The 15439-nt window shown below is 37.4% G+C and overlaps 1 protein-coding gene across 1 annotated transcript; it reads left to right on the top strand.

The window, feature by feature from the left end:
* LOC311296501 (olfactory receptor 1M1-like) lies at positions 1 to 981 on the top strand (the record flags this gene model as incomplete). Its single annotated transcript, XM_084418326.1, has 1 exon — positions 1 to 981. One exon carries the CDS (start codon positions 1 to 3, stop codon positions 979 to 981), a length of 981 nt encoding a protein of 326 aa, XP_084274452.1.
* Between the last annotated feature and the right edge of the window lie 14458 nt (positions 982 to 15439).

Here is a 15439-nt window from a genome sequence, read left to right as displayed (position 1 = left end):
ATGAGCTCTGTAAATGCAAGTTTTTCACAGAATATCTCCATTGTTCATCCTAAATACTTTTTCATCATTGGACTTACAGGTATACCTTATAGTGGTTATTACTATATATTCTTATTTATAACATATTTTATAACTGTAATTGGCAACTCTATAGTCCTTCTGATTTTAGCTCTTCATCGGAGCCTGCACAGTCCAAAGTACATTGGTGTGTTTAACTTGGCCTTGGCTGATATTGGTGAAACTAATGCACTGATTCCTAACATGATGAAGATTTTTCTGCTCGACTCACAGTACATCTCCTTCAATGCTTGTTTGGCAAACATGTTTTTTGTTCACTTCTTTAGTACTATGCAGAGTTATACTCTAGTTGTTCTGGCATATGATCGCTTCATTGCAATTTGCTTGCCATTAAGATATCATGCAATTGTTAACAATACCAGTGTGGTTTTGGTTTTCTCAGCAATTTGGGCATTTAATTCTTCTGTGGTGGCCTTTATGGTGTCTTCGGTCACCCGGCTTTCTTTCTGTGAATCTAATATGATTCAGAGTTACTTTTGTGATCATGGGCCAGTGTATAGGTTGGCATGTAATGACTATAGCATTAATAGGATTATGGCATTTCTCATCACAACTTTATACCTTGTAGTACCATTGATTATTATAGTCCTGTCATATCTGGGCATTTTTCTTGCTTTAAGCAAAATTACAACTTGGCAAGGACGTTTAAAGGCGCTGAAGACCTGTGTTTCTCATCTGTTGTTAGTAGGGGTTTATTTCCTCCCCATAAGCTGCTCATACATTGCTGCATGGTTGGTTTCTCTCACACCCAATGCAAGGATCATCAGTACGTCTCTGGCATATGCTGTTCCAGCAATGTTAAATCCCATAATTTATGTATTAAACACAGCTGAAATCAAAGACATAATCCGGAAAGTGGTTAAAAACAGATCTGAACCAATTAGAGAGAACATTTCAAAATGACTGAAATGTCTGTTTGTTTTTAATTGCTTTTAAAAATGAAAAATAAAAAATCTTTAAAAATAATTAGCCATATGAAGACTGCACGCTGAAGCCTCACAGAGGTGAACAATATCTTTCCAGAAACACATACTTTGAAAAATGTACTTTTGAAAGAGTTACCGAGATAAGTAATATTTTCTTTATATTCCATTACGAACTCAAGTTGTTTAAAATTCTGAAAGAAATATTTGCTTTCGTTACTATGTTGACATATTCATGTTACTTTAAACGCATAATTCACTGTCATCTATAAATGCATTTTGATAGATTTTCTGCTAAATCAACTGATGAGACATGACTAAATAAAATAATATTTCACAATGTATTCCTTTTTGAATTTGTAATAAAGTGGTCCATTTCAACATGAGCATGTTGGTCTGAGATCTGCTGATGAGGCTCTTTTTGATTTTCTCATTTGGTGTTTTTCTGTTTTTGTTTTGTTTTTCTGTACAGTAATAAAAAAAGGAACAAGAACGCAGATAGACACAAATACACATGTGCATGTTTCAGTTTATTGTGTCACCCTTTTTAAAAGGCAATCACAATTATATTAGGCCTATGGCTTTGATTAAAAAAGGACAATGAAAATGTACTTTTATAATTTGATACAATCCCACCGGTCACAACAGTGACCGTAATTTTTTTTTTTTTCATTCCTAAGGCTATACAAATGTTACTGAATGATCTATCAATGCATTTCCAGCAGATATTGAAATAATAAAGGGTCTCAATGAAATATGTGCAGTGTCGCATGTTTACTGTAAATTGTCACATGACCAGAGCTGTTTACTTCCTGTTTGCGCCAAGAGAAGAGGATGGCAGCAAGAAAGCTCCCAAAAGAAAAGGGTGGTAAAGTATGTTAACATAAAGACAGGACATAGATTTTTGGTACACATCATGTTTAAGGTGTCTAGTATTGATATATGCATTTGCAATTACTCAACTTTGTTTAATGTGGTCATAGAACTCACAAACATGTCAACGGCAACAATAGTGACCGGTGGGATAACCCATTGTATCTACATACTAATACACATAGGCTAACTGTTCTACCTTACTTTCTACCTAATTTTACACACAGACACAGACACACACACACACACACACACACACACACACACACACACGGTCACGTCTCTTCTGATGTCTGATCTCCACACACACACACACACACACACACACAGACACACAGACACACGGTCACGTCTCCTCTGATGTCTGATCTCCACACACACACACACACACACGGTCACGTCTTCTCTGATATCTGATCTCCACACACACACAGACACACACACACACACAGAGAAACACACAGAGAAACACACACAGAAACACACACACACAAAAACACCATCACAAACACACACACACAAACTCACACATGATCACGTCTCCTCTGATGTCTGATCGCCACACACACACACACACACACACACACACACACACACACACACACACACACACACACACACACACACACACACACACACACACAGAGACACACAAAAACACACAAAAAACACACACACACACACACACACACACACACACACAAACACACACACACAAATACACTGCACAGGTCAAATAGACCTATATTCAATCTGTACAATGGTTGATACAACACAGTATCCCACCGGTCACAATTGTGACCGATCATAAAACACACTTTTTCACACACTTTTCCATGAAAATTTCAAAAAATTATGATTGATTGTTTCAAAGGGATACTAATGACACATGATTTGGATATTTTTGTGTCTGGGAAAAATTTGGGATTAAATGGGTTAATACTTGTTTAATTTGCTTTACTCCTGGTATACAAAGGTGTGGGCATGGTTATGTGCCCTGTGTCTGTGTTTTTGCCTGCTGTGTGTGTGTGTGTCTCTAGGCTTGTTCGACTTCATACAGGGCTGCGTAGACTGATCGGCTGCTGACTTGAAGCAGTGCATCCTGGTTAGAAATTGTGTCCGACTTGAGATAGCACCGACACCACATGACTGTGACGTATGCCATCAAAGTACCGCAAGAGAGATTCGAGACCAGCCAGCTGATTCATTCTGCGCAGCTTCACCAGAGCGGCTGCACGAGCTCTGATGACAACACAACTTTTCCACGATTGTCCAAATCCACCACATGGCAACGATCATGCGTGTTTCGTGTTTATTTGAACACCTTCAGTTCCACTAATGTTCACAAATCTGTTTTTTATAACAGTAAAAGCTATTTTCATGTAGTCGCAATGTTATATTGTGTATCAAACAATATGTTTATCAAAATAAAACTGATTAAAAAAAAAAAAAAAAGAACAAAGTATTAAATGGAAACGTATCTGAAACGTCTGTGTATCTGACAAATATTGCACTTATTTCACTTCAGCTGTGGTAAAGTATAGAGGCGGCTGGCTAACAGAGGGCGCTAGGGCCATCAACATCAAAGCACAATACACATACCAAGGGCAGAAAGTAATATACAGAGATCACTTACAAAGTTAGGTTAAATATGCAAACAAAGAGGGATTCAAACAAATAACATATTCATAACATGGTAAAATTTACAGACTGTGAGCTGAAGTTTGTTTTTAAGAGGTTTTTGAAGGAGAGAAGGGTGGATGCTTGACGGATGTCTTGAGGAAGAGCATTCCACAACCTGGGAGCCACAACACTAAATGAACTGGCTCCCATGGTTACCAGACTATTGAAACTGACTTAATATGGCACATCCCAAAAATGAAAACTAGCCCATGATTTACTCACCCTCAAGTCATCCTAGGCAGTGTTGGGCAGTAGCGTCACTCTTCTAGTTTAACTACATTTCTCAGTAGCATGGTGGTAGCGTCGCTGTTTACTGAATCAAATAGCTTTTCAGTAGCAAAGCTGCTTTGTGATCAAAACTACTTTTGATGAAGTAGTGCGGTACCATCCACACAAGCTACGTTTTCCCAAGCATTTCTAAATCTCAAGCTCAAATCAGAAATACAACTGCTAAGTATCACTGATGCTGGAGTGCCTTTTTCTTTTGATACTACTTTTTGTCCCTGTTTTTGTACAGCAAGGGAGTTGAGAGAAGTTTATGTTTATTTTTATTTTAGGTTAATTAGAACTACTCCCAAAATTAATTAGTGGGATGTTTTGTTTGTTATTTTAGGCCTTGCTCTCCCCTGAGCCTATGCTCCCCTTTACCTTATGTTATGCCTTTTTTATTAATTAATAAGTACTATTCTAATTAGTAATAATTAGAATTAAAACGAAGAGGAGAAAAAACGTTTCCAAAGTCTTTCAAGTAACATTTCATGATACAATCAATGTCACACATTTCTGTAAAATCACAGCCACATAAATGGTCTTTTACTGTCATCTAGTGGTAAATTCAAAATGGTGTATGTTATTTGTTTCTGTGTAAAATCCTAAGATCAAAAGCTTGACAACTTATTGTAAATAATATAAGGTTTTCCTCTTTAAATTTTGAATCTAAGTGTCCATTCTGACACAAGCATTTTTGTGTAACTGTTCATTTAATATTCTTTTGTCTAGTCAAGTCATCTTCATTTATATAGCGCTTTTAACAATGAAGATTGTTCCAAAGCGGCTTTACAGTGATAATTGGAAATTAAAGTAACAGAGATTGTTTTGGCTTTATAGCAGCTCTAGAATAATGTTATTGTCCAGCTAAAGTTAGTTTTGATTGATTCACTTCCGTCGCAATGATCATTAGTTATTAACTTAGGGGCTGCTAACACGACACCATTTTAACAGAAAACTCTTAAGTTCTTTCTGTGTAAAGTTCAAAAATGCGAACCTGTGCGAACCAACTGATTCCATGCTTCCTAATGATATCTCCCAAGGGTAGCATGTACAGAGTGAACAGCAACGGTCCTAGTACTGAGCCTTGTGGTGCGCCATACTGAACTTGTGATCGATGAGACATCTCTTCATTTACTGCTACAAACTGATAACGGTCAGATAAGTATGATTTAAACCATGCTAATGCAATTCCACTAATGCCAACATAATTTTCGAGTCTATTTAAAAGAATGTTGTGGTCAATAGTATCAAATGCAGCACTAAGATCAAGTAACACTAATAGCGAGATACAGCCATGATCGGATGAGAGCAAATCATTTGTAACTCTAATGAGAGCAGTCTCAGTATGCAATTAATGCTGACTGAAAATCCTCGCAGATATCATTTCTGTCTAAAAAGGAACATAGTTGTAAGGATACTGCCTTTTCTAGAATCTTTGACAGAAAAGGTAGATTCGAGATCGGCCTGTAATTGACTAAATCTGTACGATCAAGTTGCGTTTTTTTTAAAAGCGGTTTAATCATAGCCAGCTTAAAAGTTTTTGGTACGTATCCTAATGACAAAGATGAATTAATGATATTAAAAAGAGGATATATGACCTCTGGAAGCATCTCTTTTAGTAGCTTCGGGTCAAACATACATGTTGTCGATTTAGATGATTTAACGAGTTTAGAGAATTCTTCCTCTCCTATAGCAATGAATGAATACATTTTTTTCTTAGGGAGACTAAAATGCACTCTCTGATGCGATACTGTAGTAGACGGTTGCATAGTTATAATTTTCTCCCTGATATTTTCAATCTTATAAGTGAAGAAGTTCATAAAGTCATTACTGTTGTGCTGCTTGGAAACTTCTGGGCTTGAAGCTTTATTTTTCGTTAGTTTAGCCACTGTTTCAAATAAATACCTAGGGTTTTGTTTATTTTCTTCTAATAGGGTTGAAAAATAAGCAGATCTAGCAGCTTTTAAGGCCTCTCTGTATGCAATCGAGCTCTCCTTCCATGAAATGTGAAATACCTCTAGTTTTGTTTTCTTCCAGTTGCGCTCCATTTTTCTGGCTGCTCTCTTAAGGGCCTGGGTGTGCTCGTTGTACCACGGCGTTGGACTATTTTCTTTAATCTTCTTTAAGCGCAAAGGAGCAACTGTGTCTAAAGTGCTAGAAAGAAGTAAGTGGCAGGACTTTGCCAGCCTTGCTAAAAGGAAAAGAGCACTGCAGAGGACAACATTTAATAAAACAGGTAGTGCCCAATGAGTTCTCCCTTCTCACAGTAGAGGAAGAAAAGGCCTTGTCAATGCTTGGCACAACTAGTGCTTCAGATGGCATTTGTGGTTGACATCCATGGAGGAGTAGGGGTAACACAGCTTGAGCCTGAGTCAGGTCCTTCATCAGTTTCATCTGCCATCTCCCAGCACCTACCATCTCCTAGTCCTCCAAACAACCCTCCCAGGCCTCAGCCTCCATCTTCTGTTGTCCAGACTGCAGCCACAACACCTCAGCAGTTTGATAATGTTTGTAGTTGTTGTCAGGGCATAGGAGAGTGTCCTTACTTAACAGGGAGGAATAAGATGAAGAGGTGGTGGAAGACTAGGAGGACAAAGATGGCATGGGACCACATGATGGCCAACCAAGAAATTCCCAATACATGGCTGGTTTTCGTGCATATCAGCAAGTCATTGTCAGATTTCTTCCTATTTTTCCCAGTCTTTGAATCATATCACATCTTTTATTTATTTTTTTGTTCATTCGTTTAATTTTTATAAAAATTATTAGATTAAATTATTTCAATTTTTTGTTTTGTTTTCTGACCTTTTTAATTATTTTATTTATACATTCATTTAACAAAAAAAATATATATAATAATAATAATAAAGTAATAAAGTGTACAACAAAGTACAATCAAAACCTTATATTATAATCACATTGCATTTGAATAAATTGCATTTGTGAAGGTTCGTATGATCGAGGCGACGGTGAAGCAACTCACTGCCCAGCCTCCCTCATAGTCATACCATGGACAAGGACATGGTCAACTAGAGCGGCACAATTTTTATCCGAGACTGCTTGTCTCCTTGCCCTTGCCATTGCCCTCCTCCTCCTCTCTGGTGTCATCGACCTCTTCCTTCACGTCTCTCTGGATCCATTGTTCCAAAACTGAGTGAACTGACCCCTATGAATGAATCGGGCCCCTATTGAAGGTTCTAAATTGGTGTAAATTTGGACTCTTAGTGTTTCCACTTGGGTAATTGTGTGCAAACTGAGCGAAAGCTGTGATGACTTGAGTGAACAATATTAAATGGTCTAAATGACCGCATGGTTGAGAAATTAAGGGATTTGTAGTTTTGCAGTGACAGTTCAACAAATCTGACTCATATTATGTCAAAACAGGGTAATGGTGTTTATAGTTTAGAGAAATGGCTGGGCTTTTTAAAAAACAAAAAAAAATAGCATTATGGTTTTGAAATTTTTGTTCAAGCAATTGAGAAAAACTGTAAAATACACTGAATGAAATCATATGCTTTAGTAAAAATGCAGACAAAAGCAGTGATGTTTGTGAATTCATTATTGAACATTACATCTTCTGTTTATATGCCGCAAAAGACACAAACTGATCGAAATAAAAAGAAGTTTCAGTTTTCATATCACTATTTTATGATGTACAATCTAAATTATATAATCACAGACAAAAATGTGATTATATAATTTAGATTGTACATCATACACATTTACATTAATTGTATTTGAAATTCAGAAAATATACAGTATATATAAACAAATAACCATTGACACATCACCAATAAGACAACAAGCAGCACTTAAACTCCACAACATTGTAAAGAGGGCCGTATTGGTGTTGGTGCCGATGAGCTGTGAATAAAATAAACAAGCTACAGAAAAAAAGGGTACATGAGATACAAGGGTACATAGCATGAGAATGCCATCAGTTTACTACCACTGAATCAAACGGGTGCTAAAGTTGGCAACAGTTCTGCCTCACAGCAAAGAGTAAGTGGGATTATTTGGAAAAATTAGATAAATTGATTTATGAATATACAGAGAATGTTATTTGACTCTTTGTTGCTTTATATGTCCATTTCTTTCTCTGCCATCCTCTCTCTTTTACATGATATGCTGTTTATCGTAAGAGATACAAACAGACACTGTATCATAAACTTAGTGATGTGTGCCATTTCCCCATAGTCTTCATTTGCGACTTGTTTTTCTCAATTCCCAATGAGCTTTGAGAATGTGCCGTCGTTAGCAAACATACAGTTTCAAAAGTCTCTGAGGTGCCATAGGTCATCAACAAAGCCTCTGGTGGCATACTAATCAAGTATACTACATGACAATGTCTGTATATAGAAATGAAAACAGCAAGAACTTGTTCGTTACACTACTGTCATGTGTCAGTGCTTGTTTGGACTTTAAAGGGTTAGTTCACCCAAAAATGAAAATTATGTCATTAATGACTCACCCTCATGTCGTTCCAAGCCCGTAAGACCTCCGTTCATCTTCGGAACACAGTTTAAGATATTTTAGATTTAGTCCGAGAGCTTTCTGTCCCTCCATTGAAAATGTATGTACGGTATACTGTCCATGTCCAGAAAGGTAATAAAGTAGTCCATGTTAAAAAAACTAAAGTAGTCCATGTGACATCAGTGGGTTAGTTAGAATTTTTTGAAGCATCGAAAATACATTTTGGTCCAAAAATAACAAAAAACTACGACTTTATTCAGCATTGTATTCTCTTCCGGTTCTGTTGTCAATCCGCGTTCACGACTCCGCAGTGATGCTGCTGACGTTTTATCTGGTGCGCCCGAGCTTCGTTTACAGTCTGAGGGAGACGCACGCTGTATTCAAGCTATTCTACATTGTTTGTATTTTGGTATTGCTATATCTTTTAAAATGGTGCGTAAGTGTGCATGTCAGCAGCGTCTTACGTCAGCAGTGTCACTGCAGAGTCGCGTTTGTTTCAAAAACACCGGGCTGGGTAGTTGGGTAACTTAGGGGGGTTCGGGGGAAATTTGTATTTCTCTGACCTACATATGTGTATTTTAAGGTGTTTGAAGGCCAAAAAATTGGATAACAATAGCTTTAAAAGCTTGTTAGTGGGCAGCAATGATTTAATCAATGTTTATCAATGTTTAATCAATGATAAATCAATTATAAAATAAATGATTTATCAAGCAGATAACAGATTCTTAAATGTGAGAATGAGGATAAATGTTGCAATGAATGATCCACAAACTTTTTTTAACTAAAAACTATTTTAACTCTTCCAAAAAAAATTGCGTAGTAACTCTACACACAAACATAAAATGATTAGCCCACATACACACCAAACTACACACATATATGAATTATGTAAAACACTACTATCTTGTGTCTTTTGCTTTCTCAGTGTGCAGTGGAGTGTATAGGAGTTTGTCACACGTACATGTATGTGCACAAATACACTGTATATATTACACAGGATGTTTCATTAATGTTACAGTTATTGAACTGAACTGAATCAACACTGAAGTGACTATTACAGTAACTGAATATTGACACCATTGGCTTGTTGGCCAAGCTGCTTCTCAGGCGATTTTTTTTTATTTGTTACTATTGTGAAGCTGCTGTGAAACAATATATTGTAGCTCATATATATATATACACTGCTCAAAAAAATAAAGGGAACACTTTTTAATCAGAGAATAGCATCAAGTCAGTTAAACTCCTGGGATATTGATCTGGTCAGTTAAGTAACAGAGGGGGTTGGTAATCAGTTTCAACTGCTTTAGTGTTAATGAAATTAACAGCAGGTGCACTAGATGGGCAACAGTGAGACAACCCCCAAAACAGGAATGGTTTTACAGGTGGAGGCCACTGACATTTTTTCCCTACTCATCTTTTCAGACTGTTTTTCACCAGTTTTGCATTTGGCTAGGGTCAGTGTCACTACTGGTAGCATGAGGCGATACCTGGACCCTACAGAGGTTGCGCAGGCAGTCCAGCTCCTTCAGGATGGCTCATCAATACGTGCCATTGCCAGAAGGTTTGCTGTGTCTCCCAGCACAGTCTCAAGAGCATGGAGGAGATTCCAGGAAGACAGACAGCTACTCTAGGAGAGCTGGACAGGGCCGTAGAAGGTCCTTAACCCATCAGCAGGACTGGCATCTGCTCCTTTGTGCGAGGAGGAACATGATGAGCACTGCCAGAACCCTACAAAATGACCTCCAGCAGGCCACTGGTGTGAATGTCTCTGACCAAACAATCAGAAACAGACTTCATGAGGGTGGCCTGAGGGCCCGACGGCCTCTAGTGGGCCCTGTGCTCACTGCCCAGCACCAGGGAGCTCGATTGGCATTTCCCATTGAACACCAGAATTGGCAGGTCTGCCACTGGTGCCCTGTGGTTTTCACAAATGAGAGCAGGTTCACCCTGAGCACGTGACAGACAGGAAAGGGTCTGGAGAAGCCGTGGAGAATGTTATGCTGCCTGTAACATCGTTCAGCATGACCGGTTTGGTGGTGGGTCAGTGATGGTCTGGGGAGGCATATCCATGGAGGGACGCACAGACCTCTGCAGGCTAGACAATGGCACCCTGACTGCCATTAGGTATCGGGATGAAATCCTTGGATCCATTGTCAGACCCTATGCTGGTGCAGTGGGTCCTGGGTTCCTCCTGGTGCACAACAATGCCCGGCCTCATGTGGCGAGAGCATGCAGGCAGTTCCTCGAAGATGAAGGAATGATTCCATTGAAGGGCCACCACGCTCACCTGACCTACATCCAATAGAACACCTCTGGGACATTGTGTTTCGGTCCATCTGACATCACCTGGTTGCACCTCAGACTGTCCAGGAGCTCAGTGATGCGCTGGTCCAGATCTGGGAGGAAATACTCCAGGACACCATCCGTCGTCTCAGTAGGAGCATGTCCCGACGTTGTCAGGCATGCATACAAGCACGTGGGGGCCATACAAACTACTGAGTACCATTCTGAGTTGCTGCAATGAAATTTCAGCAAAATTGACAAGCCTGCTGCATCATTTTTTCACTTAGATTTCCGGGGTGTCTTTGAATTAAATCCTCTGTAGGTTGATTATTTTCATTTCCATCAAACGATGTGGCATCCTTTCGTTCATAACACATTACCCAGTCCATATTAGTATAGATATCCAGCATGATATTTTTCCCCATTAAGATCTGATGTGTTTTCAAAGTGTTCCTTTAATTTTTTTGAGCAGTGTATATATATATATATATACAAAAATGCCAAGTCAGAAACTCTCTAAAGCGCTGTGTGAGTGTGTGTGTATGTATGCATGTATGTGTAGTATGTACACATAAATATTTGTTATATATATATACATGCACTATAAACGGCTTCACTTTTCATCAATGGAAGAGAGTGAAGGGGCGTCGTCCATCTTCTTTTACAGTACTGGTCGGAACAAAATACTGGACTTATTCCGCCATATTGCATGTTGCACTTTCTCCCATTCATAGTAGGCTAATTCGAGACTAGTGCACTGTTTTTCTGTATAAAAAAAGTATTTTCCTATAGTAAAGTGCAATTCCATTTCTTGGCAGAGGTTTTTCATATGGGTTTTTCTGAGGCTTGATGCTTTTGCATCTGATGTCTGATAATGTAAATTGTTTATCAAGTCTTACCTCCCTCAAACTCATCATCTCTCCTCTCTGCTTCCCTGTCCCTGCTTCGTACAAAAACTTGTACAAAACAAACAAACTACAAAAACAAAAACTTCTTAAACTCAAACTTCAGATTTACTGGGGCACAGCAGATTTATTCTGGGGCACGTGCCCCAGTAAAAGGGGTCTAGCAACGCCCAGTGGCGTAGCGTCAGGGCATGCAGGGTATGCACGTGCAAATGGGCCCGGGCCAATAGGGGGCCCGCCCATGAGGAGCTTTAAATTAAAACGAGGAAATTAATTTTAAATTCGTGGCCACAATAAATATATTTCATTATTTTTTGTATGCTTGTCATCTGTAGTAATTTCTTGTTTCTCCCTAATGTATACTTTCTCCGACATTTAAGGTGTGCATTTTTTTTTTGCACCCCGCAGCTGACGTAGAAGAACTACGCTGTCATTTTTTATATGACGCACACTACATCGCCGCGCCAAATTAAAAAAAGAAAACAGAGTGAGAGGTTACTATCGGCTAGCTAATTGAACATTAAAGGATGGACAAATACAAACATAAAAGTGGGGCATTAAAGAGAAAAAGGAGGGTGGAGAAGTTATAGTCGCGACACAAAAAGTAGGCTACCCAAAATAGACCGTTTTTTTGTGCAAACCTAGTGTAAATGACAACGATGTCGAAGGTCCCTGTTACTGTTGACATCGTGGATGAATTTGCCGAAAGAAAGGCCCGGTGAATGCAACTAAAATGAGTGAGTACTAGTTTTATGTTTTTACAGTTTGGGCCGCCGTGCCAAGATCAGTAGGCCTATTATTATTGACATTGGCAGTGCCTTGGTTGTTTTAGATTTGTTTTTGTTCCGTTCTGGTTGTGAAAAATTGTTGGGTAGAGTGTGTTTTTTATGGTATTGTTTAGTATGGTATTTTCTTGATACACTACAGTGAACGTCTATATATGAACGTCTAGCCTATATCTATATCTTCGATTACTTGTGGGCGGGGGGGCCCGTAAAATTTATTTTGCATATGGGCCCGGGACTGACTTGCTACGCCACTGGCAACGCCCCTGGGCTAGCAACCACCTTTCTAGTTTTAACATTAGTTTGCAAACTATAACATATTATAGTTTTTTTTTGGAATTTAATATTTACTTCCATTTTTGTATGTGTTTAAAGGCAACTGCAACAAAGCGCCAATTCGCGCCAGTGACTTATGGTGACTTCTAGCAAGATTCCGGAGGTTGGCCATTTGTGATATATTTTGACAAAAGTTTTCTAAAATGTTTAGCAATATGTGATAAGTGCTTTGGAGCCACTGGTGCAGACTAGGTAGCATACCATATCTTATCAAATTTCTATAAAATTGCCTAACTTTATATCAAATAAGTGACCTTTGCATCATGTCTAACTTTATATTTATTACACAGCAAATGAACCAATCAGAAAATGGACCATTTTCTATTTTCAGTCTCACCAGATTAAATGTATCCAGGTAAGCACTGCACTAAAACTCTCACTAATTCATTCATACCAAGTCTAGTATTCTAAACAACTTAAGTTATATTTTTGCATTATTTTGATATTTTATTAGGCAGAAGACTCTAAACCTAAACAGGAAGGTCCTAACATCAGCGCACAGGTGGGTTAACTACAGTAGGAAAGAGAACGATCATCACAAAGTGTTTTCTTGCATGTGTCTTACTGTGTATTTGTCTCAGACAGGAACCCCTTCACTGCAGACGAGCTGATTTCAGTCTTTCTCTCTATGGATCTCAGCATTTTTGGACAGAATTTAGGATTTGTAAGTATTAAAATTTAATCTGGAATAATTTAATTTAGTTCAGTTGAAATGTTTGAATATGCTATTGACAAAAGCTGTTTACAAATATATATATATATATATATATATATATATATATATATATATATATATATATATATATATATATATATATTCTTAAGTTATTGTAAAGATAATAATAAAAATGTAAAAAAAGGAGGTTAAAAATATTTTGACAGTAATATTCTCTCTCTCTCTCTCTCTCTCTCTCTCTCTCTCTCTCTCTCTCTCTCTCTGAGTACATTTGTGTTTGTGGACACGCATACAGACCAGGGAACATTCTGATGTTGTCAGTCAAGTTCTGAACAGGAAACAATCTTTGGAGAAGTTAATTTATTCGCAAAGGTGGACAAAAACATTGTGTTGACTTTTTAAAAATTATTTTGATGATGATTTTTACTCGTAGAAGTAGAAGTAGACTGATGGGTAGACAGTCAGACATTGATAATAATAAGAAAGGTTTCTTGAGTATCAAAGAGACTTCTTTCAAAAACATTAAGACACTTAAATACTTATTTTGGCCACCAGTGTACATGAATCCAACAATTTTTTGTAAAAAAGTTAAATTATTTTGAAGGTGGGGTTATGTGTCATGTATTGTGAAAAGAACTGTGTTTTGCCCTGTGTTGGACATTTCCTTTTTGACTGAAATGTATTTATATTCTGCAGTTTTATGAATGTAATGGTTGATATTTCATAATAATATAAGCTAAACAACCAATGACTCTACATTCATTTTGTCAAATGCTAACGTTTTGTTTATGATTTTATGTATGATTTTAATAATGTGTGCAGTGAAGGACAGCACATAATGTGTTAATTTAACACTTTTACACATATTTGTGCTAACCTTTCTGACATATTTACTTTGTTAAAATCATTAACACAATGAATGAGTTAAAATTAACACAAAAAACGTTGTCCCTAAACTCACCCATTAATGTGTAAAAATTTCACACATCATTTCCAGCATTGGCAGACTGTTTATTTTGTGATATATATGAAATGTTTTAAATAAAAAAAAATGGTATTTTGTAATAACTTTGTCTAATTGGTTTGTATGTTAGTAGTATTTATGTAGGATAAAAATAAAATTAATTATATATCAAAATTATGAAATCTAATTTATATTTAGTACAAATAAAAAAATAATTACAGTAGTGTACTGATTAGCTTCGTTTTTGTATTACACAATTACAGTACCATGTAGTTACTGTAAAACTGAAATACGGTAATGTACTGTAAATCTTAATTAAATCTAGATGTAAATCTAATAAAAAACCCTTGAAAAGTCTAACAGTGCAACCCAATCTCACAGCAATTCATACGAATTTTACAAGGTGGCTAATGCGTACAAATTCATGTGACCTCACTCGTACGAATTTGTATGATTTTTGCTAAATCGTACATATTTTACGAGTTGCCCAATTCGTATGAATTCGTACGAATAACCCACCCCTGACCTCGCCCCTCAACCTAACCGTCACTGGGGTTTAGACAAATCGTACAAATTCGTACGAGTGAGGTTGTACAAATTCATACACATCAGTCACATTTTACTCACTCGTACAAATTCGTACGAATTGGTCGTGAGATAGCGTTGGATGATCTCTGGCTCTGAGAAGAACTCGCCTGCATCTTTGCATAGAACTGATGTACAGCTTTCTCCTTGCGTAACAGAGATTCAAGTGGCATTCCTTGATGCAGAAGCAAATTGTGTTAAGTGACAACATTTTTTCAAAGTACTCCCGAGCCCATGTGGCTATTTAACAGAGTAGCATGATAGTTTCTCATGCAATGCAATCTGAGGGCTCAAAGGTCACACACATTCAACAGATTCCCAGAATTTTTTCACAATATTGTGTATTTTTTGGAGTGTGTTGCAGGCATCAAAAACTAAATGTATTTATATTTACAAAATAAAATTAAGTTGTTCAGTGAAAACAGAAATCTTTTCTTTGTACTTTTGTCAGTAAAAATAAAGTTGAAAGAGAATGAACAAATCACAGATTCTTGATGTTATTGCATTTTACAAAATGTCCCAACTTTTCTTGATTTGGGGATGGATATATAGTAAACCTTTGTAAAAGCTAAAAGAAAATGGTGCAAAAGAACATCTATGTGTAG

Source organism: Rutilus rutilus (genome assembly GCF_951802725.1).
Source record: "Rutilus rutilus genome assembly, chromosome: 9".
NCBI lineage: Eukaryota > Metazoa > Chordata > Actinopteri > Cypriniformes > Leuciscidae > Rutilus > Rutilus rutilus.
This window is presented reverse-complemented; position numbering and strand designations above follow the sequence as displayed.